The sequence below is a fragment of the Diorhabda carinulata genome, chromosome 3 (genome assembly GCF_026250575.1).
Source record: "Diorhabda carinulata isolate Delta chromosome 3, icDioCari1.1, whole genome shotgun sequence".
Lineage (NCBI taxonomy): Eukaryota > Metazoa > Arthropoda > Insecta > Coleoptera > Chrysomelidae > Diorhabda > Diorhabda carinulata.
This window is the reverse complement of record NC_079462.1, coordinates 3,219,430-3,245,139: the sequence shown is the minus strand read 5'-3', so window position 1 is coordinate 3,245,139 and position 25,710 is coordinate 3,219,430. Positions and strand designations below refer to the sequence as shown.

The 25,710-nt window shown below is 30.0% G+C and overlaps 2 protein-coding genes across 8 annotated transcripts in view; one reads left to right on the top strand and one right to left on the bottom strand.

Moving 5' to 3' along the window:
* Nucleotides 1-25,323, top strand: part of LOC130891695 (heparan sulfate 2-O-sulfotransferase pipe) — a 60,357-nt gene extending 35,034 nt beyond the window's left edge. The window contains exons 1-7 of one of the 4 annotated variants that reach the window (XM_057796577.1): nt 1,424-1,551; nt 1,927-2,069; nt 20,283-20,350; nt 20,409-20,686; nt 21,145-21,301; nt 21,352-21,631; nt 21,690-25,323. In XM_057796577.1, the coding sequence (XP_057652560.1) occupies nt 1,949-2,069; nt 20,283-20,350; nt 20,409-20,686; nt 21,145-21,301; nt 21,352-21,631; nt 21,690-21,865 (1,080 nt within the window). In that variant the 5' untranslated portion in view covers nt 1,424-1,551; nt 1,927-1,948 and the 3' untranslated portion in view covers nt 21,866-25,323. Of the gene's footprint in view, nt 1-1,423; nt 1,552-1,849; nt 1,874-1,926; nt 2,070-20,282; nt 20,351-20,408; nt 20,687-21,144; nt 21,302-21,351; nt 21,632-21,689 lie in introns of those variants that run through there. The other 3 variants (XM_057796578.1, XM_057796579.1, XM_057796576.1) reach the window with 3 other exon arrangements.
* On the bottom strand, nt 5,378-19,972 carry LOC130891693 (chromosome-associated kinesin KIF4). Of its 4 annotated transcripts, none has more exons than XM_057796569.1 (21): nt 19,788-19,922; nt 18,634-18,884; nt 17,566-17,830; nt 17,341-17,515; nt 17,070-17,284; nt 16,810-17,019; nt 12,845-13,184; nt 12,580-12,787; nt 12,351-12,509; nt 11,925-12,296; nt 11,355-11,574; nt 11,143-11,294; nt 9,935-10,004; nt 9,478-9,560; nt 9,345-9,425; nt 9,243-9,281; nt 9,076-9,187; nt 8,755-8,906; nt 7,527-7,576; nt 6,082-6,186; nt 5,987-6,025 (listed from the first exon to the last, which is right to left on the bottom strand). In XM_057796569.1, the coding sequence occupies exons 2-20, from the start codon at nt 18,865-18,867 to the stop codon at nt 6,084-6,086; spliced, it is 3,240 nt and encodes a 1,079-aa protein (XP_057652552.1). In that variant the 5' UTR covers nt 18,868-18,884; nt 19,788-19,922; the 3' UTR covers nt 5,987-6,025; nt 6,082-6,083. The 4 variants fall into 4 exon arrangements, with proteins under 4 accessions (XP_057652555.1, XP_057652556.1, XP_057652552.1 ...); XM_057796570.1 differs by having other exon boundaries at nt 5,989-6,025; nt 9,484-9,560; nt 19,788-19,923; XM_057796572.1 differs by lacking the exon at nt 6,082-6,186 and having other exon boundaries at nt 5,378-6,025; nt 19,788-19,972.
* Nucleotides 25,324-25,710: the final 387 nt, after the last annotated feature.

Below are 25,710 nucleotides of genomic sequence, written 5' to 3'. Positions count from 1 at the left end.
AACAATTTATCGAGAATTCTGAACTCTACAATTTTGGCCCTAACACTTTTTTTGGAATTTTTCGTAGTTTTCGAGTTATTCGCGATTCAAAATATGTTTGAGCGTTCAAACCCATTTTATAATGGAAATTTTGAGGTTAGGAAAAATTCTTACGAAACAATTTATCGAGAATTCTGAACTCTACAATTTTGGTTTTAACACTATTTTTCGAATTTTTCGTAGTTTTCGAGTTATTCGCGATTCAAAATATGTTTGAGCGTTCAAACCCATTTTATAATGGAAATTTTGAGGTTAGGAAAAATTCTTACGAAACAATTTATCGAGAATTCTGAACTCTACAATTTTGGTCCTAACACTTTTTTTCGATTTTTCGTAGTTTTCGAGTTATTCGCGATTCAAAATATGTTTGAGCGTTCAAACCCATTTTATAATGGAAATTTTGAGGTTAGGAAAAAATTGAAGCCTTTTTTGTCCAGATTGTTGTGCTCCACATATTTAGTCCAGGCATTTTGTGTCGAAAAACTCATATTTTTCGAGTTATTCGCGATTCACAATATTTTTGAGTGTATAAGTCCATTTTAAGGTGAAAATTTTGAGGTTAGGAACAAATACCTGGGATACTTTTTTCTAGAAAATTTTTCACTCTACATTTTTTGTAAAGGCAGTTTCATTCAAATTGCTCATAGTGTTCGAGTTATTTGCGTTTCAATTTTTTTTGAATTTCGAAAACCCGTGCCCATAGTTTTATTAATAACTGCTAGACTTATTCAGTATCCCAAAATCTCACAAAATCTAGAAAATCAAAACCACACAATCTAATTTAAGGTTTCAGCTCAAAATCGCATAATTTGCCTGTACTATTAGTAACGGTAATGGAGGGATCTAGCGATAGAAACATTGTGGCATATTTGTTGCTGTATGATGATATAATTGAAAAGGTATTTCTCGCGAGCATTAAAATAATTTATCGGGTAACAAATCAATACCAAATTATGAGTCGTGTGAGTCAAAATACCCCCCTTCAACTTAATATAGTTTCAAGCTATTGGTATATATCTTCATGACAGTTGTTTTTTATTAAAAATTACATATTTTTTGATATTGTAGGATTTTGTGTTCATATTTTCGCTAAAAAACCGTCAACAATCCAAGATAATATTTATAGTCCTAATCATTTTGCTTTTCCTTGAACAAGGACATATGATCTGTCTTTAGTCTTCCTTTGATGGTGTAATATTTGGAGTTACTAAATCTGATAATGACAGTTTCACGATAGGAAACCTTTGGAGATGTCGCAACGTAATGAATGTTGTATAGTTTTATTGTAGAAAAGCGTTCCATAGATAAAACTCACTCTTTATAATAACAAACAAAATATAAAACTATACAACATTCATTACGTTGCGACATCTCCAAAGGTTTCCTATCGTGAAACTGTCATTATCAGATTTAGTAACACCATCAAAGAAAGAGTAAAGTTTGACGACATATCATCTGGTATTTACCCCGTTTGTTATTTTAATAGATATTCAAATAGCTAGAGCAATTATGGTATGTTATACTTCCGGTAAAGTAACTGGGTACTTTATCATTACTCAAGTATTTATTGATATGAAAAGAAACGGAGAAAGTACAATTTTCTAACTTGTTATATACGCCAAACCATCTGCTCTCTTTTATTTTATTATTATTATTATCTCACATATCAGAAGGTATTCTAAATGTTAAAATATTTGAATTAAATATATACATTACATCAAAGAGGTTAATTAGAACTGTGTACTCCGAAAGAATATACAGTGTTTGTTAACAAATTATTTCTCCAATGATATTGACTAAAGCAGATGTTCTAGTTTCAATTCGAATGCATATGGTACAAAGCCTCAATATTTTTCTTATACTAGTATATATTCATTTTTTTTGCAGGACCAGTGAACTTATAGCACTAATGGCGTTATCAACAACATTTTTTCTTTATATACACACAAGAGATCTGCATTCGAAACTCAGGGAAATGGAAATCAAAATACAACCAGTTAGTATGATATCTTCAAATCAGTTGATTTTGGGTAAGTATTCTCAAGCAACCCCTTGTATGTACTTAACTATAATGTTTTTTCACCACACATAATTTTGTATAAAATCGAAGTAGCTAGTCCGGTCCTTACCTGTTATTAAAATATATAATATTCTATCATTTTATTGTGTTGATTTCGTGACGTTAAAATTTGAAATATTTCAAATATGTAATACAGGAAACGGAAATATCCATAAATTATGTAAATATTATAAAAAAATTGTATTGCAAAATGTATTATTTCAAATAATGTTAAATCAAATTATACATTAAACATCGTAAATCCGGATTTCTACAACGCGGAATATCTAAAATCCGGACTGATTCGTTCGTATCGTAATTTTTAGCTTATGTCTTTGACGCTAGATGGCGACACCATATATATAACGATAGCAATTTAATCGTTTTATTATTATTTTATAAATGTGTTTTTGTGTAATATTAAACGCGATTTTATTATATTTTATGCATACCTCGTTAGCGCGATAGATGGCGCCACCATAAATGTTAAATACGAAAAAATCTAGAATCCGGAACCAATCCTTTCCCGGCGATTCCGGATTTACGATGTTACACTGTATTTATAATCCACTGAATGGACTCTTTTTTTCGATATTTGTGTCAGTGGTTCAATTGATGCTGAATTTTGTATTTAAGAAATGTCTTCGAAAAGGTGCAAAATATATGTTGAGATCTCGTCCGCTGTTGAAGACTGTGAAGTCGGTCCTGTTCCAATACGTTATCGAAGTCAAAGTTTGGCGGATGCGCCGAATATTTTTATAGAGATGATTCTGAAAGGCATTTTTGTTTGTTTAGAGAAATAATCTACTAAAACAACCCAATTCAACCCCCAAACGAAGCAGATGAACTAATTTGGTTGTCTAAAAAAGATCTACTATAATTGTACAAACTCCTTAACAAATTTCAATAATGAAATTTTTGTTGAAACAATTAATTTGTTCAAAAATAAAAATCAAAAATCCAAAAACATGGTTTTTTGCAAGTTTCTAGCAAATTTTGAGGTTATGCGAAAAAATGATATTTGAAACAATTTTACGATCTACAATTTGTGTAGTAGACATTTTTTCCGGCGAAGCCTTGTTTTCCTATAAATTTTGAAAAAATGTTTCTCGCCCCAATTCAACCCCTAGCGAATGATGTGCAGTATTCATAAAATGTGTTTCATACTTTTATCAACTTCTTAACCATTTTTAACAATAAATGTTAAAAACGGACCATTTGTTCAAAAATAAAAATTAAAAACCCAGAAGTTAGATTTTTGCAATTTCGTATCAAATTTTGAGGTTATGCAAAAAAATATTCTTCACCACAATTATACATTTTTTTACGATCTACAACTTTTCTAGAAGACATTTTTTTCGAGGATATTTCATTTCTCAGTAAATTTTTAAAATCTGTTACGTACCCCAAATCAACCCCCTAATGAAAAATACTCGCTGATTTAGTTGTCTAAAAAACATCTTCTATAATTGTACCAACGCCTTAACAAGTTTCAATAATAAAATTTTCGTTAAAACGATTCATTCGTTCAAAACTAAAAATCAAAAAATTCATTATTGGTAATTTACTGGCAAATTTTGAGGTTATGCGAAAAAATACTTTCTACAACAATTGTACATTTTTTACTTTTGTAGGAGACATTTTTATCGACGAAGCCTTGTTTTTCAGTAAATTTTGAAATACCGTTTCCCACCCCATTTTAAACCATTAGTGGAGGAGATGCTGGATTGATTATCCTCAAAACGTTTTTTATACTTTCACCAACCCCTGAGCAAGTTTCAGTTGAATAAATCCAGGTTAAAATTTTTTTACCTCAAAAATATCGCTTCATAGCAGTTAAAGACACTATTTTTCTACTTTCGACTTTCTACTATATATATTTACAGTACTAAAGGCCTTCAAGGCCCATGACTTGTCTTTTTTTCTCATTCGCCTACAACTGATTTCACAATTCTTTTTCACAACTTGCAATTTTGTACTTTTGCACTCAATTTCGATTCCACCTCTCTAATATCCTTCAAAATGGCAACCAAATATTTTTTTCTTTGGTCTACCCCTTCTTCTTATACCTCCTTCCACTTCTTCAATGGCCCTTACTGCAAATCTTTTTATACTCAAACCATCTTACTCTGAGTATTTATACAAATCCTCCAGTTCTTCTCCGTAGTCTTTCATTTGTTTTTGTTCCCCCAAAAATTACTTTGAATTTCCATGTTAAGTGCATTTTTTTCATGCAATTGAAATCTGAATGAAAATTCCAATTGATTATTGGATTATTGGTAAATTATTTAATATCTACAGCATTTCAAACTTTCCCTTCATAACTTTTCCTATTTTTCTTTACTAATTCTGTAAATATGAATATTGTTGAGGAAAAAAAAGCGACAACCTTTCATTTCGGATTAATATCTATTAGATTGTACAAGAAAGTTTGTTTTACCTCCAAAACATGTAATATATGCAAAGATTGAAATGTGCATTCAAGATTATGTTAATTATATGCGCAACCAATAAATTGGTAACATTAGAATACATAAATTCGTATCAACATAAAGATATTTAGCGTCAAAATTATTAAATTGAAATAGCTTGAGAAAGCTTCAAAATTAATTGGGGTTTGAAAAGGTCAAAGAAAGTTAAAATTTATTATACTAGTTTCCTATCTATCAAAGAAACGAGATCACCATATTTTGAAACACTCTGTATAATATTATAGCAATTTCAATCATAGTAAACTTGTAAAAGTGAGGTTATTAACACGTTAGGTATTAATAAAAATCCATAAAAACTTCAACATTTTTCACCAGCATCATTGTTTAAACATTCGGAGAAACCTTCAAAAAATTTTTTGTTAAAAAATTATGACTGCAACACTGCAAGATTCTTTTGACGATTTTCTTTCAAGTGGGTAATACCGCCGAAGGAGTGTAAAGAAAACACGGGAGAATATACAAAAAAAAATTTATTATCTTAAATAAGGTACAGTACAGAATATTTTTGACAGTTTCTTTGTGCTTTACGCCAGTTTGAAAGCGCCGCTCAAAGCCACTGCTTTAGTTTAGGTAAAAGAGGAAAATCACTCGGTACTACGTCGGGATTATATGGTGGGTGTTTGAAAATAACATACTAAATTTTTAAGGAAACCTAATCTAGATAATTCAATTTATTGCAAAAATTAAATCAATTTGCCCATTTTGATAAAGTTACAATAATCTCCAATAAACATTTTATAGGTATAAATTCAATTTTTGGAAATTGTGGTTAAAATAAAACAAAATATAAAAAATAAGTATCTTCATTTGCTGCTTAAGTTATATAAAAATGTACATTATATCACAGTGAATTTTATTCAATACAATACACTATGTAATAAAATTAAATAAAGACAAAAATACAATTTTTCTTAGTGTAGTAGTATAAATCCAATTTAATCGAGATCCGTAACCAATTTTCTATTTGTCTTAAATTAAAAGAACCACATTCAATGTCAATAGGACCAAAATTTTTAATATTGACCCCCATAAATCAAACTATACTGTTACGAACGTATCTCCGCCCTAGAGCCGGGCCTGCCTAGATGTATTGAAATTCTAAAATGTCGCGCGCGCCTTCGTCGAATTTTAGAATTTCAATACATCTAGGCAGGACCAGCTCTAGCACACGTCCGTAACAATATAAAATCTTCAATATAGTTTCAACAAATTAAAAAATCTTTAGTAAAAATAATTTCACCAGAAATGTTTGTACATTAACTTTAAAAAAATTATACAAAATATGTCAGTCTATATATATACATAAAAAAGAAAAAATAAATAAAGTACTAAAATTAAAAATTAACGGCCAGCGTCCACTTTTTAAATATCTATAGAAAACAGGTTTTTAGTCTTCTTCTGCCTTTTGTTGGGTAGTATTTCATTTTCATTAACGCTGTAAAAGAAAATCAACTTTAAAAATTAATCTTTCGACTAATTCTCCTTCCGAACCTTCATGATTTGAACCATATACGTTTTTTGATAGACGTATACAGTTTGCGATTACTGCGACTGATTTCTAATTTACTGCCTGCTAGTTTTAATTCCAAATAGCTTCTTAAAAACGAAAAAAAACAATAAATGAAATCGTATTTTCATTAGTGTTTAAGGGAACCTGATGATGAGATAAAGAACGTAAAAGAAGAAAACAAAAAAAGTTAAAAATAACAGAAATAAAGAATCTATGTCATATAGTGGTAGTAGTAAGATGAAACACGAAAGACTTGTAAATCGTTTATAGGTTAAGCATTATAAATAGAAACAGTGGAAAAATAATAAATGAAAAAACCATTCAAAAGGGTAGTTGGTAATCCACGTATCAAGAAATAATAAGAAAACAACTTTAGAACTAATAGGTACCAGGTCTTAATGAATAAAATAATTCTGAATCTAAAAGCAAAACATGACTCGAGAGCGTTTTATAGCTTTGAGTTTATCAACTTCAATTTTTCACTAAGATACTGGGAAGACAAGTTAAAAAACTTTTCTTAGGTTCTGAAATGTAAAAAAATTTGAACCTAAATACAAAACATAACCTGAAAGAGTTTAGCAATTTTATTATTTCAGATAATAAGATAATAGATACACAAGATCAAAAAGCCTTCCAAAGTTAAATTCTGATACATAAAGACACTGCATGAATCCTAGTTCATCCTCATCAGACCTTGGTTATTGACCTTCGGTACAGTATACAACCCCCAAAAGCAGATTAAAAGATTTCCGAATCCGAGAAGATTATTTTCTTTCCTATAGATTGGATTCGAGTTCAAATCCAACCAACCAAGTATCAGAAATGCATATAAAATCTGAAAATATATCTGAAGATTACATTATAAGCACTTAATGTGGATTTAATTAGATATCCCACCATTTTTAGGTAGTTAAAAGAAGTTGCAAGTCCAAGTAGATGTCCATGAATATAATTCAATGTCCTGTGTGACTTATAACCATAGGGGTAGTTGTTAAACAAAAATAACTTAATAGTATACATTGTTTTGCTATTTTATCTGTTGCAAGTGTGATTTTATTTATTTTTGGTTTTGATCATACCTTTTATATAACATAAAAGTTATAATTATTATCTCAGGGAAATGGTTATGGACTTGAGGGATCTTGAAGATACCACGGTTCGATACTATCTTGACTATTTATTGATCTGGCGTTAGATTTTGAAATGCGCTTGAACAGATTTAAAATATTCGTCAAACGCCTGTGGAAACCCAAGAAATATGTTAATAAGATAATTTTTAAGAACGTTCACTCAATTAATTTTTTCTACAATCAGTATAAATATTTTTTCATCTAAGCAAACAATATATACTACTAAATACTCGAATAAAATAACTTTTTCATGAAAAAACAATTCGAATAAATGTTGAAAAAGTAGAAGGACTCACCTTGGTTTTTTGAATTCGTCATCTGATTCTTTAAATGAAGATAGAGTATCCTGTAAAAGAAGAAACCATAAGACGGTTTATCAAAAAAAAATCGATCGGTAAGAAAGTTATACAGGGTTTTTAGCACATGTATCACTATATTTTTTTAAATCCCATCAATAACGATTCCATTGTCTCGTCACTTCTGTATGTTCAACTAACCATTAGAGTGTTAATGTGACTTGAAATAATCAGTTTTGTGTTGATTTGAACCCTATAAATTCAAGTTTCCAATCAAAATTAGCTTCAGTGATGTCCTTGAATGAAATTGTGGATAACGGACGATGGTAAGAAATGTATTTCAATTTTTTAATAATCATATACCACTTCATGTTCGACTTTATAAAAGAAATATCAAATAAACTTGTTAAAATGATTATTATGATTGGATCAACGTTTATTGTGGAAACTCACAATCCGGATTGTCTAGAAAGACAACTGGGTTGACCTGAACCTCTTTTAGGTAAAAATCTACAAATTCACAACTGATACATCTGTATATTAGTATGTTTGACGTCAGAAATATGCACTGAAAATTGCATATGCAGTTTTCCAAACGTCTGGTCTTTATGGCTACGAGTTGACACATCTGATGAGTGAGATACAGTTGACAAAATTTGTTATTGCTCTCAAGTTTAGATATAAATCGTTTCCATGTAGTTGCAACTCTTTTTACTTAGATTAGGGTTGTTTGACATAACATTTCAGAGACTTTCCTCTAAATCACCGCTCAAATTCAATCTCTGTAGCCCTCATTACATACCCGTAATAAGGCATAAGTTTCTTAGAGACAAAACTCTTGAATTATTATTGATACAAGGGGACAACTGTAGCTTTTCAAAATATATTAATACCCATTAAAGTTTGTAAATAAATAAAAATCCCTCTTATATATTACAATATCACCAACTTAGTTAAATTATCGTATATTCTGGAGGATTCCTAAATGTCCAAGACTTTATTTGAGGATCCTTTGAAGATATTCTTGAAAGAACAGTTCAGAAGCAGCACAAAAAACGTCAAAATTAAAAAAAAGAAAATTTAAAACTCGATGAATAAACAAAAAAGTTTCTTTTATGTTAAAACCAATTTAGTTAGAATAGAATATTTAAAAATCCCTTCTGCATAGTACAATATTATCAAGTTAGTTAAATTATATAGTTACTAGAATAATTATAATGTTAATAACCTTTTCTCTGTTTTCGCACACATCTTCATTACATTTGCATGTCGAGGTACAGTTCTTGCCCATTTTCCTGCAACCGCACCGTGACTTGCATATCGTTTTGCAAGTACAAGAACCGTCCGATTGTCTTTTTACCGGTTGATTATCTTTGAAATCTGAAAAATACAAAGGGAAAGTTAAAAGATAATCAAAATTAAAAAAGGTAAACAATTTTTGAAATAACTTCTGTCAAATTAATACCGATATCAACAATTATAGACGGTGTGACGGTTCAGTATGAAAATCATGCAAACCATATGAGAAATACCAAATCTAGTTACTTACTGATGGCTGTTCGATTTAATTTTCGTTTTTCTTCTATAACTCTCTTTCCGAGAGGGGTTTTTCTCCAATCGGGGTCATTTTCGACACTATCTATGTCTTCTTCCAATGAACTCTGTAATTCATATAAAATATATATAAAAAGGAATTAAAATACAACATCAACTTACTTCCAATTGATCTACTATCACAACAGGCTTCACAATGTCCTAAAATATATTAAAAAATATACAAAAAAATTATAACAAACCCAAAAAAAATTAAATACTTACTTTTCTGTTGATAATAAATGTGCCTTCCAGAGGATCTTTTTCTTTCAAAACGGGCGTCGGAGGGGCGGTCGTTGATATTTCCTGTAATAAAATTTATTTAAATAATTTCAAATTCAAAAATAATTTGACTTACTCCTACATATTGAAGTTTTTCTGACAGCTGTTTGTTTTCTTCTTTCAGTTTTTGTAATTGTTTCAACCATTCGTGTTCTTTCACTGCAAATATAATGAGTTTTTTCATTTTTCTCCAATTTATTAGATATTTTAATATACAGGGTATAGCACATTATACTTAACCACCCCTTGAATTTTTCTAAACAATTTTCATAGTTTTAGAAAGTTTCGAGTGTTATTCACACAGAATTACCAAAATATTTTTTTTGTATTAACTAATAAAATCATAGAGAAACAAATTTTCAAAAAAAAATATTACAGATAGTTACAGATATACATTTTGACTCATACCCTGTATATATTTTTGGCTTTTTGGTCAATTTATAACGAATTGCGACTACATTTTTGAAAAAATACTCTTAACAATGTAAGAAAAATATAAAAAAATTGGCGTCCAAACTATTGAAATGACTTACCAGCCCAATCTCCACTTCCATCATCTCGATGGACGTGATTTTTCTCGCATATCTTCAATTTTTCCACAGCCTAAAATAACGAAACATCCAAATACAATTTATCCATTTGAAACTATGAACTCAGTAACCCAATAAAAATTATTTTATTCCTGTAAAACTTGACATACATCATGCATCTCATTCTACCACAAGTTGATGAACTACCAGAATTTAAAGAGGATGCTGTTTAAGTCTTAACCGTTTGTCTCATACATGTTCAACCACAGACCAATCAATGGTTTCTTCAAAATCAAAGTAGGAGATCAATTTGGGTCTGATGGAAATAGGGTCAAAGGTCTGTCTGTTTGTAACGTTGGATTTTGAATTATCCTGTTGTAATGAATCAGATGAAGTTCCAATATTCCTTGAGTCATAATGGCATTCAATACCATAATATCAACAATGTGAAAAAAAATTGTAGATAAGACGTCTGCCTTGTCTTCTTCTCACCCTCTGAACATCATCATATTTGTATCTACATCTAACAGAGATTTATCACTTAAGATTATTCTACACTAGACGTTCTTAACACCACTAAAGCCGATTTTTTTATGTTCCAGAGCTAGAGGTAACACCAATTGAGGTATCATTATAAGAAGTCTTCTGTGAACCATTGTCTTCATCTATGAGCAACTCTTGGAGATTTTAACTTTAGCTGATGGTCCTGGGTTTTTATGGTTCTGCTCACTCGTCCTATACCTTTGAAAGTTTGTATTTGGCCTTCGTAATGCCATTTCTGGAAAAATCTGACCATAGTGTACACACTTCTATTTAAAAATACTCTAGCTTCCAGAAGAACACCAATGGGGTCTCTCTAAACTAAATTAGCTGCAGATAATTTTCATTTCTTTGCACTATAGGCATGATAAGCACCAGTGATTCAAATAAAATGCGATATTTGAATTGAATTGAATTGTTACTGTCTTTGTCGATGAACAATTATTGGAAATAATAAACTTAGGCGACGATTTTGTCGTCCTGATCACTCTTCCTTGGAGATTCTTGTTCTTTAGGTTTGGTTTTTTTGGTGAAATGCCTATTCACATCTAACAACAGTATCCAAACTTCTTTTTAATGAGTTTTGGGTTAAGTTTTTAGGTACAATAAGCACTGTAATTGGTTAAATTGCAATATTTTTTTAAACCTGTAAATAAATTGAATTTAATTACCTCATTATATAATTCTTGTACTTCGGTGAGTTTCATATTAGTACATACTTTCTCTTTGACAACTTCAGCAGTTTTGGCAAACAAAAATTTGATACCGTACTTAGCTTCGGCCATAGTTTGAAATTTTTCTATTCTCGCTTTCGCTTTAACATCTAACAAAATAAAAATAATCACAATTAAATTATTTACGCTGTTTTTTATTTGTAAGTCACCTTGATCCGTATCTAACAATTTTTGTTGCATATCCTGTATTTGAGCGCTCCTCAATTCCAGATCTTCTTCAATGGATTTAATTTCTGACGAATCTGCAACATCGCCGTTATTTTTAAGTTGATCCAATTGAAGCTGTAACGTTGCTCGGTCTTCTAAAAGTACGTTCAATGTAGTTTCAGCTTCAATGAAATTAACACATAAATCAAATTCTTGCTTGAGCTGAAAACAAAAATTGAAATAAATTAAACCCGAAATCAATCAGACAGAAATGTTGGAAAATGGATTATACCAAACAAAGAAATGGGGCCAAAAAGAGGAAAGACTTGAAGATGATTAGAGGAAAATGGCAAATAAATGAACTACAAGGTCAAGAACGTAATGGATTATACTAAACAAAGAAATGGAGCCAACAAAATGAAAAACTTGAAGAGGATTCGAGGAAAGAGGCAAATGAGTAAACTATAAGAGTCAAGAAGGAAATGCGACAAAAAGTGGAAAAACTTGAAGAAATATTCGAGGAAAATTGCAAAAGATAGTGAAAGAATAGGTTTCAGAGGTCAACCACTTACCCACGGCTCAATCTTTTCAGCTTTTCCAATATTCCTCGACTCTTGAGATTGCTGTTTCAAAGATAAAGCCAATTTCAACCTCTTATTAATCGCCTCGGCTTCTTCTACTCTCCTTTTAAAAACATTCTGTTGTTTAGTGTGCATAACTTTCATCCTGACTATTTCGTGTTCCTTCTTTATATCCTGCTGTTTTAATCTGATGCATTCCCTCTCTTTCTGTAACCTCCATTGACGGAATTTTTCTGCTTCGTCCCGCATCGCTTTCACCAATTTCACTTTGGTCTGTTTCATCTGGATTATCTCTTGATTTAAGCTCTTGATCCTTTCTTCGGCTCTGGCTTTTTGTTTTATCAGATGATTTTGTTCTTGTACCTGAAACAAATCAGAATAATTAGAAAAAAAATTATTTAATTATTAGTAGAGTACTTTTTTCTTTAATTCCACGATCTGTTGTTCCAATTCTTGTACTCTTTTTCTTCGTTGTTCGGATATTTTTCCTGAATTTCCAATATTTTTCAGTACTTGTAACAATTCCTCTTTTTCTTTTTCAAGTTGGTTAATTTTGGATTCGTTTTCAGCCATGGCCTGTAAAAATAACAAAAAAAAAAAATTAATTAACGTAATTATTGATAAAAATATCGATGAGATAATTTACCTGATAATCTACAACGTACTGATTACTGTTTATGTACTGTTTAGCGAGACTCTCTTTGAGGTTAAGTTGCTTTTCAATTTCGGATAATTGACCTTTCAAATCGAGTTGCCTGTTGGTATGCGATTCTTGTTTTTCTTCCATATCTTCGGATTCTTCTTTCTCATTTTCAGACGAATCTTTTATACTATGTTTGTTGTGATCGTGGGTCCTAAAAATAAATTTAAAAAAATGTCCTATACATCTCCTAAATCAAAGAATAACTTACGCAATTTCATCTTCAGTTTTCATTTGATCATTACTAATTTCTGTAAATTGTTTTTTAATCGATTGTAGTTTTTTAAAATTTTCTTTCAATAATTGCATATTATTAGTTTCCAGTCCTGTACTATAATTATTTAACGTTGCTTCGTATTGATCCTTCAGTTCTAATAGCTTTCCATTTAACAGTTCATTGGCATTTTGAAGAATTATTATTTTTTCGTGTAAATTGGTGTTATCGAAAAGGGCAGCTGTAAGTTGACTACTCAGATCTCTCTTTTTACATTTTAATTCGACATTTTCTCGTTTGAGTGCTTCTATTTCTGAAGGACAAATAACCGGACCTCCTAACAACATAAAAAATCAAAATCGACTATAGTACAACATTTTGAATTGAAACAAACGCCTCATTGTATATATTCAACTGTATTGTACAAAAAAAGTGAAATTACTTCGAAAAAGATCCCTCAAAACTCAATTTACCTTAATTTTTGTCATTCATCAACATATTGGATAGATTCTGACCAAAATATTTAGATAACAATTAAATCTACAGATCGCAATAACAGAAATTATTATAAATTACTTTAATACTTTGTTTATAAAATAATTTTTCATTTTTTTTAATACACCTCGTACATAAGGATAAGTAGCATTTTTTAATACTTTCCAATCGACATTTTGGCACTTATTCGTTGAAATAAAATTGATAATAATGTGAAGTATAGTTACAAAAATGATTTCAATATTATTAAATCGAAATGAAAAACTCACCAGAATTATTTGGTATACCTGAATCTGATTTATTGAGGTTACGATTTGTATGTAATCCAAATTTACCGTCAATATCATTTGATTCCATACAATATAGCACTAAAGTAGTAATTTTTTTCCTCTACGCAATAAATTACTTTAATATTTTGTTATTATGAAATAATTCTTCATATTTTTTGAGCAGACCTCGTACATAAGGATAAGTAGCATTTTTAAATACTTTCCAGTCGACATTTCAACTGAATTTAGAATGAAGAATTTCGTTGAAATAAAATTTATATTAATTCGAAGTATAGTTACAAAAATAATCAAAATTCAAATAAAAAAAATTAATTTTACATTTTTTTGTAAACATTATTCAAAAATTGAATGAAATAATACAATGTCGTTAAAAATAAATGGGAAATCGTAATATTCAGTTGAAAAAAAATAGCTGATACATTATTTTAATTAAAGTAAAAACGATATTTAGTTTTGTTTTTATTTTTAATTTTTTTTGGAATAATAAAATTATTTCAATATTATTAAATCGAAATGAAAGACTCACCGGAATTATTTGATATGTCTGAATGTGATTTATTGAGGTTAGGATTTGTATGTAATCCAAATTTACCGTTAATATCGTTTGATTCTACACAATGGAAATCTTTTAGCACCAAACTGATAATTTTTTTTCCTCTAGACAACATCTTTATACAATTTTAATTGTAATTTTTGAAAAAAAAAATAACGGACGCCAACCAAACGCACGTGCATTCACAACACTGGTTTAGTTTATATTTTGAATTTCAACGAAAAGAGCGCGCGAAGATAATGCGACAGGGACGGAGTCAGACATAATTTATTTAAATATATAAAATTATCAATTTTTCTGATTCAATTGATGGAGAAATACTATTAATGTGCATTAACAATACCACAAAAGAATACTGCAAAAATAAAAAATTCAATGTTATTTCGGACTTAGTAAAACGTGTCTCTCAAGAAGTACAAAGATCAAAATCTATAAGACGTTAAACGTAAAGTTTTAATATATGGATTGGAAAGATATTAAGTAAAATATACGGGGCTGTCCAAAAAAACAACGTCCGGAGATGTTGACACAACTTATACAGATGATTAGAAAACAGAGACAAAATAAAAACAATCTAAATGGGCAGTACAGGCAGAGGAAGAATAAGGCTAAGATGGAAAGACGGGTCTCTGCAGATGCTACAAAGATGGTCGTTGAAAAAAAGCTGTAAGGTTGTTGCGCTGGTGATGTCGATCAGGGACGGAGTCAGAAATAATTCATATAAGTTTATAAAACAAGAAACACCGCAATGTGCATTTCCGACACTACGGAAGAGCGTGGCATCAATAGACAGGGACGGATTCAGAAATAATTTATTCTAATAAACGTAATATCCATTTTTCTCGTTTGTTTGATGAAGAAATGCCACGGGAGAGCGAGCCAAGAATAAAGTGACAGGGACGGAGTCAGAAATAATTGATATGAATTTAAATTATTTCATCGGACGTTTTAAGAATTTTACATCTTAATATTTTCAACTCAATTATAATTATTAAATAGGATTTTTATTATTAAAACTACGAATTTTTTGTTAAATAAAATATATTCGGTGAAATAACAGTCTATAATGTAGACATTCAATATGAAGAAAATAACAAATTTCTAAAAATTTGGGGTGGAAAAAATATAAATTTTTTTTATTTTGTAATTAGCGATTCGAATATATTTGTAATCAATAGAACTTGTGAGTGAACATAAATTTGGAATGTGAGAGTACCGGAAAAACTTGACATGTGAAATTGTTTTCCATTTGGGAGAATCAGGTAAAAGCGGAAGTGAAAATTCTCAATAAAATACAGTCATAAAGTAAGCCCAATGAAAATATTTCAAATCAAATACAAGTTTAAATGATATAGAGTGAAATAAAGGTGAAAAGTGTTAGATAAAGTGAAGCTTGAAGATTTCTTATTGAAACAAAAATATTTTCAACTTTTCTGATGCAAATCATTCTATTCAATCAATTGAGTGAAACTTTTTAGTTAAAAAAAATTGAATTTTGAATAAACAAGTCATTTAAAGTGTATTATCAAATTCGAAACTTCACTAATTCATAAATTCTTAAAAATGAAATACTACTAAAAACATATTTTTCTTTCTGTACATTTTAGACAATTCTACTTAATACGGTTCTGTTTAATTAGTTTTGAAACGCATATAATTAAATATTGGAGTTAATTAGGTGGAATAGTTAAATTCCAATTAAGTAAATCATTCACGAAAATTATTTACATACTATATCATAATAAATACAGGAAGTTCAAAATTTATTAAAGTGCATTGTGAACAATCATATCTTTATGACAAATAATTTACTTTTAATTGTTGTATATAATTATAAATTAATTATTGATTGTTTACTAAAATATTTTCGATTTTAATACCCATTAGGGCTTATCAATGGTATGAATGAAAATAATAGAAATTACTTAAAGATGGAAGAAACAAAAACCTATTCAAGCAAAAAAAAATGTACAAGACCCTAATAAGACTAGTACATAATCACATATGCGACGGAAACAACAGTAATCAGCAAAATAGATGAAGAAAAAATAAAAAGAACCAAGAAACAGATAATGAGAACTATAACAGGTCCTAACAAGACAAAGAAGAGAGAAAGGAGAGCAAATAAATAGATAAAGAGCTGTGGAAGGAAAATATAGTGACATATAAAATCACAAAGACTAAACTGGGCTGGGCATATAATGAAAAGAAAACCAACAGAAAGAATAATGCAATGACCCCATTGTGGCCAAAGAGAAGAGACAGGCTAAGAAAGACTTGGAGAAACAAAATAGAGGAAGACATAAGAGAACTGGAGGTCAAAATGCTGGAACCGAAAGGAATAGAAAATAATAACAAAAGCAGCCAAGACAAAGGATAAACTATAAAAAAAAAATAGAAAACGAGGGGTAATTCACCTCAAAAGAAGGATTTTGAGGCACTAAACCCGTAACCTTAACCCAAAAGATTGCTTTAGAAGTTACCCTAGGTCTAACACTGTGTTTTCTGTCCTGATTTGAACCAGTTTTTTCAAAATGAGTGATGGCATCTCCGTCATATTTCAATAACAAAATAAACAAAAAGCTTGTCTGAAAACTTTTAATCGGTAGTATATTTTTACTAACCTTGACCCACAATCTGCAATCTCAACTGTTGTATCGTCTTTTTAAGGGAATTAATTTCAGCCGCTTTCGGATCTTGATTAACTATTGGTTTATTTTTAATTTTTTTAGCCCGATCCGCGTATCTCAATGTCGATATCGTCTCCTCCAAATTATAATCCGCCGGACTCACACAAGCGATCATTAAAGTTATACTATTACCTCCCAAAGAATCTAAAAATCGAAATTAATTTTCTATATTTTCATCAACGAATTAATCGTACCTTTAAGCAATCGCGTCAAATTGCTATCCCTATAAGGGATGAAACCGTGTTGTCCTTTTTCATCCCCCAAAGCGCTTATAACGTTTCCTAATACGAATAGTCCTTTATTTATGGTGACACCTTCCTTGAACGTGTTACCTACAGCCCCTGTCTTTTTGGGCCTTTCGCTTCCTGCTAAATCCACTAAATGCAACTTGGCTTGTTTATTTTCATTACTAAAAACCATTCAAAATATAAAAAATAAATTTTTAAAGTTATTATAAGTACTGACCCGTTTTCTTTACTATTCATAGCAATATTTACGGTGAGTATTGCATGACTCCTCGAGCTATGAGCGTTCATAGCCGTCGAACTCGTCGCTCGTCTAGAAGTACCTTTTTGCAAAGCATCGAATATTGCTTTTACTGAATTTACTTCAATTTCAGTTAAATTTGGAATGTGGATTCCTGAAATTGATAAAATAATCATCGACGCACGTCGCCGTGTCGTTTTATACCTTTAGTAACGTCTTCTCTGATCTCTAGGGTACATTGTTCCCTTGGTTTATCGCTGAGCAAGTCGTACAGAATTTCCTGATACAGTTCCATAAAAGAAACTGTAACGATGAAATCGAATGAAAAATTATCTTTTATAAAATCGAATATTTCAGTGATAGCTCTCGGTATCACACCCATGTCGCCTTCGCCCATATAAGCCGTGCCCATCGTATGTGTTTTACCTGAACCAGTTTGTCCATATGCCAAAATTGTTAAATTATATCCCTAAAAATGTGAGTATTTCATTTTGGGGGATGGTAACAAACAAGAAAAAAAGTTTGTAAGGATGAGTGGAAGGTCACATGCGGGAGGTCCCAGGAAGGATGTACAGTAAATGATCCTTATTCGTGGATGAAAAAAATGTGACGGATCTAATCGTAACATATATATTAATAAAAAGGAATGCAATAGGTATCCAACCCTATATCCTTTGAAACTGCGACGTCAATTGAACTAATAAACAAGTAAATCTTATTAAAACTATTTTTAAAGTATTGTTACGAACTCGTTTAGGACGTGGATCGTGAAGCCTGTCATGTTCCGTTATGATGGAAAAGTCTAAGCACGCCGGTTCTCGGAAATCGTATGATATTGTTTTTCTATATGTTTTTATGTATACAGGGGCTATTTGTTTTTAGAACTAGTTTCTAGGAAGGCCTTTCTATTTACTGAACAATCTAAGTGAAGGTTTATGATTTGTGATTTTTTTCTGGAAATTGATCCTTCTATGGAACGAAGTGTTATTTTTAAGAGGCAAATTGCTAATGCCACTTCCAAATATCAGCCAGGCAAGAAAATATATAAAACTCTTCAAACCATTGCCTAAGTTTGAAGATAATTCGTAATTAATCACCTAGGAACATATCCCCTATATAAATCCCCTGTATAAATTACCATTCCACATTCATGGTGTCTGTATTTTTTTTACAGAACATATACCCCGCGAATAAAGAGCTTTTACTGTAATTCAAATTAATGACAATAAAAAGATAGAAAAAAAAGAAAAGCTTGGATAGTATTATGAATACCTTAAATAAATTTCCCAATAGGGGCTGAACGCATCTATTATATAACGCCTGTTGTGTCGAGAAAGTTGATAGAACATAATTAAATGTATACGCTTTATCCTTATCTAAAGTTTTGATAACAATCTGCTCGTTTTCTTCTATCACGTCTAAAACGTCTCTACATCCTTTCGATTTTTCACTTTCAACCAATGGTCTTACCCTTACAGCAACTCTTACAGATGTATTGTCGGCCATTTTATCAAACTTAAAAGCTAAAATCTCAATTTCAATCACAACTGACCATAATTAAGTTGTTTCGAAAATTTATACTAAATTTACATGATATTCAACCAAATTATGTTTTACACGAAGCAAAAAATATATACTAACTCATTTACGAGAATTATAGTTTCAAAGTAATGGAAAATATGTATAAAATGTATTATTGTTTTTATTTCTGTAATAAAAGCAGAAGATTTAAACTTTTAACAAGAACCTACATATCGCTATAAGAATATAGTTAAACTTTAGTAAAATAATTAAATTTTTCTTAACATGCATTGTATTAACAAGATTCTTATTTAAATAAGGCTAAGAAGTAGTATTTTCAATCTATAACCTCACTCAAACATACTTTGTACTTATAAGACGAATATTTATGAAAATATGAGTTTGTACTAATTCCTATATCAATATATGGATTTCAATACCTTGACTAGTTAAACATTTGTCTTTTTGCATTTATATATAAATCGAGATCTCAAAAAGACAACTATACAGTTTAAAAATATATTTTTCTTGTATCAAAAACTAATATGCAAAACTTAATAATAGAACAACGTGAAATTTAGTGGAAAACTAAAATGTGTTTTTGTTTGATTATATGTTATCAATTATTAAATGGAATGTTTAAAAAAAATGTTTTGAAAATTTACAGTTTTTGTATGCTACAAAAAGTATCTTAATACTGTCATATTTATAGTAAATGAATTAAAACTTTTCACTGCTAATGTAAGTTGTATTAGATCATGCTATACTTTAATTTGTTAATTCTACAAAGTCTTTAAATATAAAATTTGAATAGGTTAATTCGTATGCAAATATCATTTTGGATAAAATGTTTTTATATTTTTATAATATGAACAACAAAATTAAATCTGGTTGTTAGTACGTACCTATAAAATAATATTTCAATTATTGTATTAATAATTATTATAGAAGCTTAATTCGAAGAAAATTGCACCTGTATAAATTAAATTTGATGCCAGTTCTTTCTATCTACACTTTCTTCCGTTACCGTTACGTTACTAAATTTACTGATCAACCACATCCTACTAAAATTCAAATATCTGTCAACAATGTCAATTTTGAAAAGTTTGTAAGGTATTTTTTAACGAACACCATATTTGATATTAACGCTATTAGTATTTTCTAATATTATGCGACAATTTCCAAATAACAATTATTTCGTTTCTTTAAAAATTATAATTGCTAAATATAATATAATATAAATATAATTATTATTGCTAAATAAGGACGAATATTTGAATTCGTTATTTGCGACTAATAGATAGGCAACACAATATACAACGTCTCATTTAAAATTCAAATATGTATTACATTCTTATTGAATTAATAAATTAATGATTAATTATAAAATTTATTTACAGGGGATAGTGGCCCAGCAGAACCAACGGGAGTTAAAGCAACAATGAAATTATTAGAAAGCACTGGACAGGTAATGGCAATAAAGTAATTACTCAATACTTTTTTGTTACACTTTTAATCTTTTTTAGATGTCAACTTTACAACCAGCTCTACTAAACAACACTCGAAAAGCCGAAGTAGACCTTATTTTTTTTAATCGTGTGCCAAAAGTAGGATCTCAAACGTTAATGGAACTCATGAGAAGACTTAGCATCCGCAACGATTTCGGGTTTCATCAGGATATGGTTCAAAGAGTAGAAACTATCAGACTTTCTCCGGAAGATCAAGCAATTTTGGCCGCGTTAATTTCTAGTTACGATCCTCCTGCTGTATATATCAAACATGTTTGTTTCACTAATGTTTCAAAGTAAGAGTTTTTATTTAAATAAAGTATTAAAAAAAGAGCTGGAGCAAAAAATTGTACGGCACAAAATTCTCTACAGATTGGTTTCCAAGCATTTTTTTATAACCTCAAAATTTTCACCGTAAAATGGGTTCATGTACTCAAAAACATTTTGAATTGCAGATAACTTGAAAACTGCCGGAACAAAAATGTGGAGTACAACATTCTGTAACCACAAAAAAGGATTCAATTTTTTTCTAACCTCAAAATTTCCATTATAAAACGGGTTTGAACGCTCAAAAATATTTCTAATCGAGTCAAAACTGTAGGGCACAGAGGTTAGAGTAAAAAAAAATATTTTCTGATTTATTCGTTTCGGTATAATACAGGGTATATGAAAAGAATATTTGGGGTATGGTAGTTGAATAAAATTTGATCAAATTACATTTTAATTAAATCAAATATTTGATTTTTTGTTTCAGTTTTGGTTTACCGGAGCCAATATACATAAATTTAGTGAGAGATCCAGTTGAACGAGTGATTTCTTGGTATTATTATGTTCGAGCACCGTGGTATTACGTGGAAAGAAAAATCGCTTTCCCAGATATACCGTTACCCGATCCAAAATGGTTAAAAAAAGTAATTATCAAACAATAAACAAAATCAGTTTGTTTATTAATATTTTTCAGGATTTCGAAGAATGTGTTTTATCCGGAGATCGAGAATGCAAATATTTAAGAGGCGAGATTAGAGAAGGTATTGGAGATCACAGACGCCAATCGATGTTTTTCTGTGGTCATCATCCTGAATGTTTACCGTTTAATACACAGGGAGCGTTGGAAAGAGCGAAACGTGCCGTGGAACAAAATTACGCAGTCGTAGGCGTTCTAGAAGATTTAAATACAACTTTGACTGTTTTCGAACGTTATATACCGAGATTTTTTGAAGGAGCTTCAGATTTATATTGGAGTAAGTATTAAAATTAATATTTGAAACACGAAATTGTAAATATTTATTATTTTTTCAGATGAGATCAGTAGATATAATCCTATCAACAAGAACAACTTTAAACCACCGGTTAGTGAAGAGGTGAAAAATATGGTCAGGAAAAACTTCACGAAAGAAATAGAATTTTACGAATTTTGTAAACAGAGGTTACATAAACAATATTTAGCTTTGAAACTTCCCGATTTGGTTACTTAAATTCGTCTAAATTGTTTATTTGGGTTATTAAAATAGGATGTAATCGAATCGGTATAAATTTGATGCCGCTTGGGGACATCTTTTGGTAATAAGCTTAGAGCGAGGGTTTGCTAGACATTCGTTAACTTTGCTAGGTGTTAGGTAATGAAGTTGATGCCCTTTTTCAAATCAATACATTTCTTTCAAATATTTTTTGACTGATCGGAATAATAATTTTCTTCTTTAACACCGAAATAAAGTTGTAAGATAAATTTTAAGGTTGGGAAACAAAGATTCATTTTGGAGCCAGCCCTGTAGAAAATTATCGATTGTTAATCAATCAAAGTGCAAATTATAATGTATTTGCCTTCTTTGGAGCATTTTCACTTTTTGTAACCTACATTTCGACTATATTTCAATCTTCAAAATCATAATTCTCTTATTTATGTGAAAAAAAAAACACTTCAGACTATTTCTTTTTTTACCTCGTGTTTATTTCATTTCCAAGTAAATGTTTTGTTATAAAACTCATTATGACACTTCTTTATAATGGTTTTATGCAGTAAATTACAAAATTTCGACTTGGAATCCACTTAAACCGTTTTAAAAATTTTATTTTTGATTCCAACGAGCCTCGAATATAATCCAGCATCAATTTATTCCTTTTTTCAACGTTATCATATTTTTTTTGCCACCTTGATGCCTCATTATCAATTTACGACGTTTAAATGCACTCATAATTTTATAAAAACTAATAGGACCGGCTCATACACATTTACTTGTAAGATAAATTTTAAGGTTAGGAAACAAGGATTCATTTTGGAGCCAGCCCCGTAGAAAATTATCGATTGTTAATCAATCAAAGTGCAAATTATAATGTCTTTGCCTTCTTTGGAGCATTTTCACTTTTTGTAACCTACATTTCGACTATATTTCAATCTTCAAAATCATAATTCTCTTATTTATGTGAAAAAAAAACACTTCAGACTATTTCTTTTTTTACCTCGTGTTTATTTCATTTCCAAGTAAATGTTTTGTTATAAAACTCATTATGACACTTCTTTATAATGGTTTTATGCAGTAAATTACAAAATTTCGACTTGGAATCCACTTAAACCGTTTTAAAAATTTTATTTTTGATTCCAACGAGCCTCGAATATAATCCAGCATCAATTTATTCCTTTTTTCAACGTTATCATATTTTTTTTGCCACCTTGATGCCTCATTATCAATTTACGACGTTTAAATGCACTCATAATTTTATAAAAACTAATAGGACCGGCTCATACACATTTACTTGTAAGATAAATTTTAAGGTTAGGAAACAAGGATTCATTTTGGAGCCAGCCCTGTAGAAAATTATCGATTATTAATCAATCCAAGTGCAAATTATGATGTCTTTGCCTTCTTTGGAGCATTTTCACTTTTTGTAACCTACATTTCGACTATATTTCAATCTTCAAAATCATAATTCTCTTATTTATGTGAAAAAAAAAACACTTCAGACTATTTCTTTTTTTACCTCGTGTTTATTTCATTTCCAAGTAAATGTTTTGTTATAAAACTCATTATGACACTTCTTTATAATGGTTTTATGCAGTAAATTACAAAATTTCGACTTGGAATCCACTTAAACCGTTTTAAAAATTTTATTTTTGATTCCAACGAGCCTCGAATATAATCCAGCATCAATTTATTCCTTTTTTCAACGTTATCATATTTTTTTTGCCACCTTGATGCCTCATTATCAATTTACGACGTTTAAATGCACTCATAATTTTATAAAAACTAATAGGACCGGCTCATACACATTTACTTGTAAGATAAATTTTAAGGTTAGGAAACAAGGATTCATTTTGGAGCCAGCCCTGTAGAAAATTATCGATTATTAATCAATCCAAGTGCAAATTATGATGTCTTTGCCTTCTTTGGAGCATTTTCACTTTTTGTAACCTACATTTCGACTATATTTCAATCTTCAAAATCATAATTCTCTTATTTATGTGAAAAAAAAAACACTTCAGACTATTTCTTTTTTTACCTCGTGTTTATTTCATTTCCAAGTAAACGTTTTGTTATAAAACTCATTATGACACTTCTTTATAATGGTTTTATGCCGTAAATTACAAAATTTCGACTTGGAATCCACTTAAACCGTTTTAAAAATTTTATTTTTGATTCCAACGAGCCTCGAATATAATCCAGCATCAATTTATTCCTTTTTTCAACGTTATCATATTTTTTTTGCCACCTTGATGCCTCATTATCAATTTACGACGTTTAAATGCACTCATAATTTTATGAAAACTAATAGGACCGGCTCATACACATTGACTTGTAAGATAAATTTTAAGGTTAGGAAACAAGGATTCATTTTGGAGCCAGCCCTGTAGAAAATTATCGATTATTAATCAATCCAAGTGCAAATTATGATGTCTTTGCCTTCTTTGGAGCATTTTCACTTTTTGTAACCTACATTTCGACTATATTTCAATCTTCAAAATCATAATTCTCTTATTTATGTGAAAAAAAAACACTTCAGACTATTTCTTTTTTTACCTCGTGTTTATTTCATTTCCAAGTAAACTTTTTGTTATAAAACTCATTATAATACTTCTTTATAATGGTTTTATGCAGTAAATTACAAAATTTCGTCACGGAATCCACTTAAACTGTTCTCAAAATTTTATTTTTGATTCCAACGAGCCTCGAATATAATCCAGCATCAATTTATTCCTTTTTTCAACGTTATCATATTTTTTTGCCACCTTGATGCCTCATTATCAATTTACCATGTTCAAATTCACTTACAATTTTAGAAATATTAACAGGACCGGCTCATATAAATTTGCTACCGGTACTGAAGTCGAAAGTTTAAGTTCTATTGTGACAAAGTTTTTCAAATCAATGTCTTGGGTGTAATTTCGAAAAATTTTTATCCAAGCTTGTTTTTCATCGACCAAGCTTCGTTTACCCCCTAACCCCCTTCAAAGTTATCCAAATTTTGTGATAAGATCAAACCCAAATGCTTTCTTATGATTTACGTTTTCTTTTATTTTTTTTGGTGAGGTACACATGATAATTCTTGTATCTACAATGGAATTTTCGTCCTCTATAAGTTCTTCTTCTTCATTAACGTGTTTTCTAAATGTTCAGCCTCCATCTTTATTTTCAATTCGTGGAATTTCGACACAACATGACGATTAGAATAAAATTATTTGATCAAATGATCAATATTATTAAAATTGATAAGAGTCTGTATTTGTAACCAATTTTATTTTGTTTTAATGCATATTTATATACCTTCTCTTGTATTTTGCCATAGCGTTTTCCGTATAATTTATTATTAAGATTATAATTTGTTTATTTCACAATTAGGTATGTGTGCAAATTCCAATTTCTATTGTTAACGATGTCATTTATTGTAATTAGAAATAATTTATTACTGCGACTGAAATAAAGTAGTATAGTTAAATACATTTCGTTTTTCTTTATTCATTATCTCCATTGATCATTCCAAAATAAAATAAAAATGTCTATAATGTATTTGCCTTCTTTGGAGCCTTTTCACTTTTTGTAACCTGCAGTGGCGTCAGGTCTTCATCTTCTGAGAAAACGTTTGAAGAAAAAGAGACGAAATATTGATGATAATGAAAGCGCTGGAGATCTAACTATTAAAAATGATTAAAAAAATATACATTCAATCCTTGGGGAACGTGCTACCGCCATCCAAATCGAAGTATATGGACGCGCGATAGTGTAATATAGACTAGTGGTGGAGTGCAAGAAAGTCTTACAAGATAAAGTTCGTTTGGGTGCTCAGTCAAAGATTGAGATGACTCTCTCCCTAGACTGAAATCGGCAAA

What these genes read in the sequence shown, in the direction of transcription:
- LOC130891693 (XM_057796569.1), bottom strand. Translation starts at nt 18,867, where the DNA reads ATGGCCGACAATACATCTGTAAGAGTTGCTGTAAGGGTAAGACCATTG. An exon ending in AGTACGTTGTAGATTATCAG is followed by an intron (nt 12,510 to 12,579) that starts GTAAATTATCTC and finishes TTATTTTTACAG; the next exon opens with GCCATGGCTGAAAACGAATC. An exon ending in TCGTGGAATTAAAGAAAAAA is followed by an intron (nt 12,297 to 12,350) that starts GTACTCTACTAA and finishes GATTTGTTTCAG; the next exon opens with GTACAAGAACAAAATCATCT.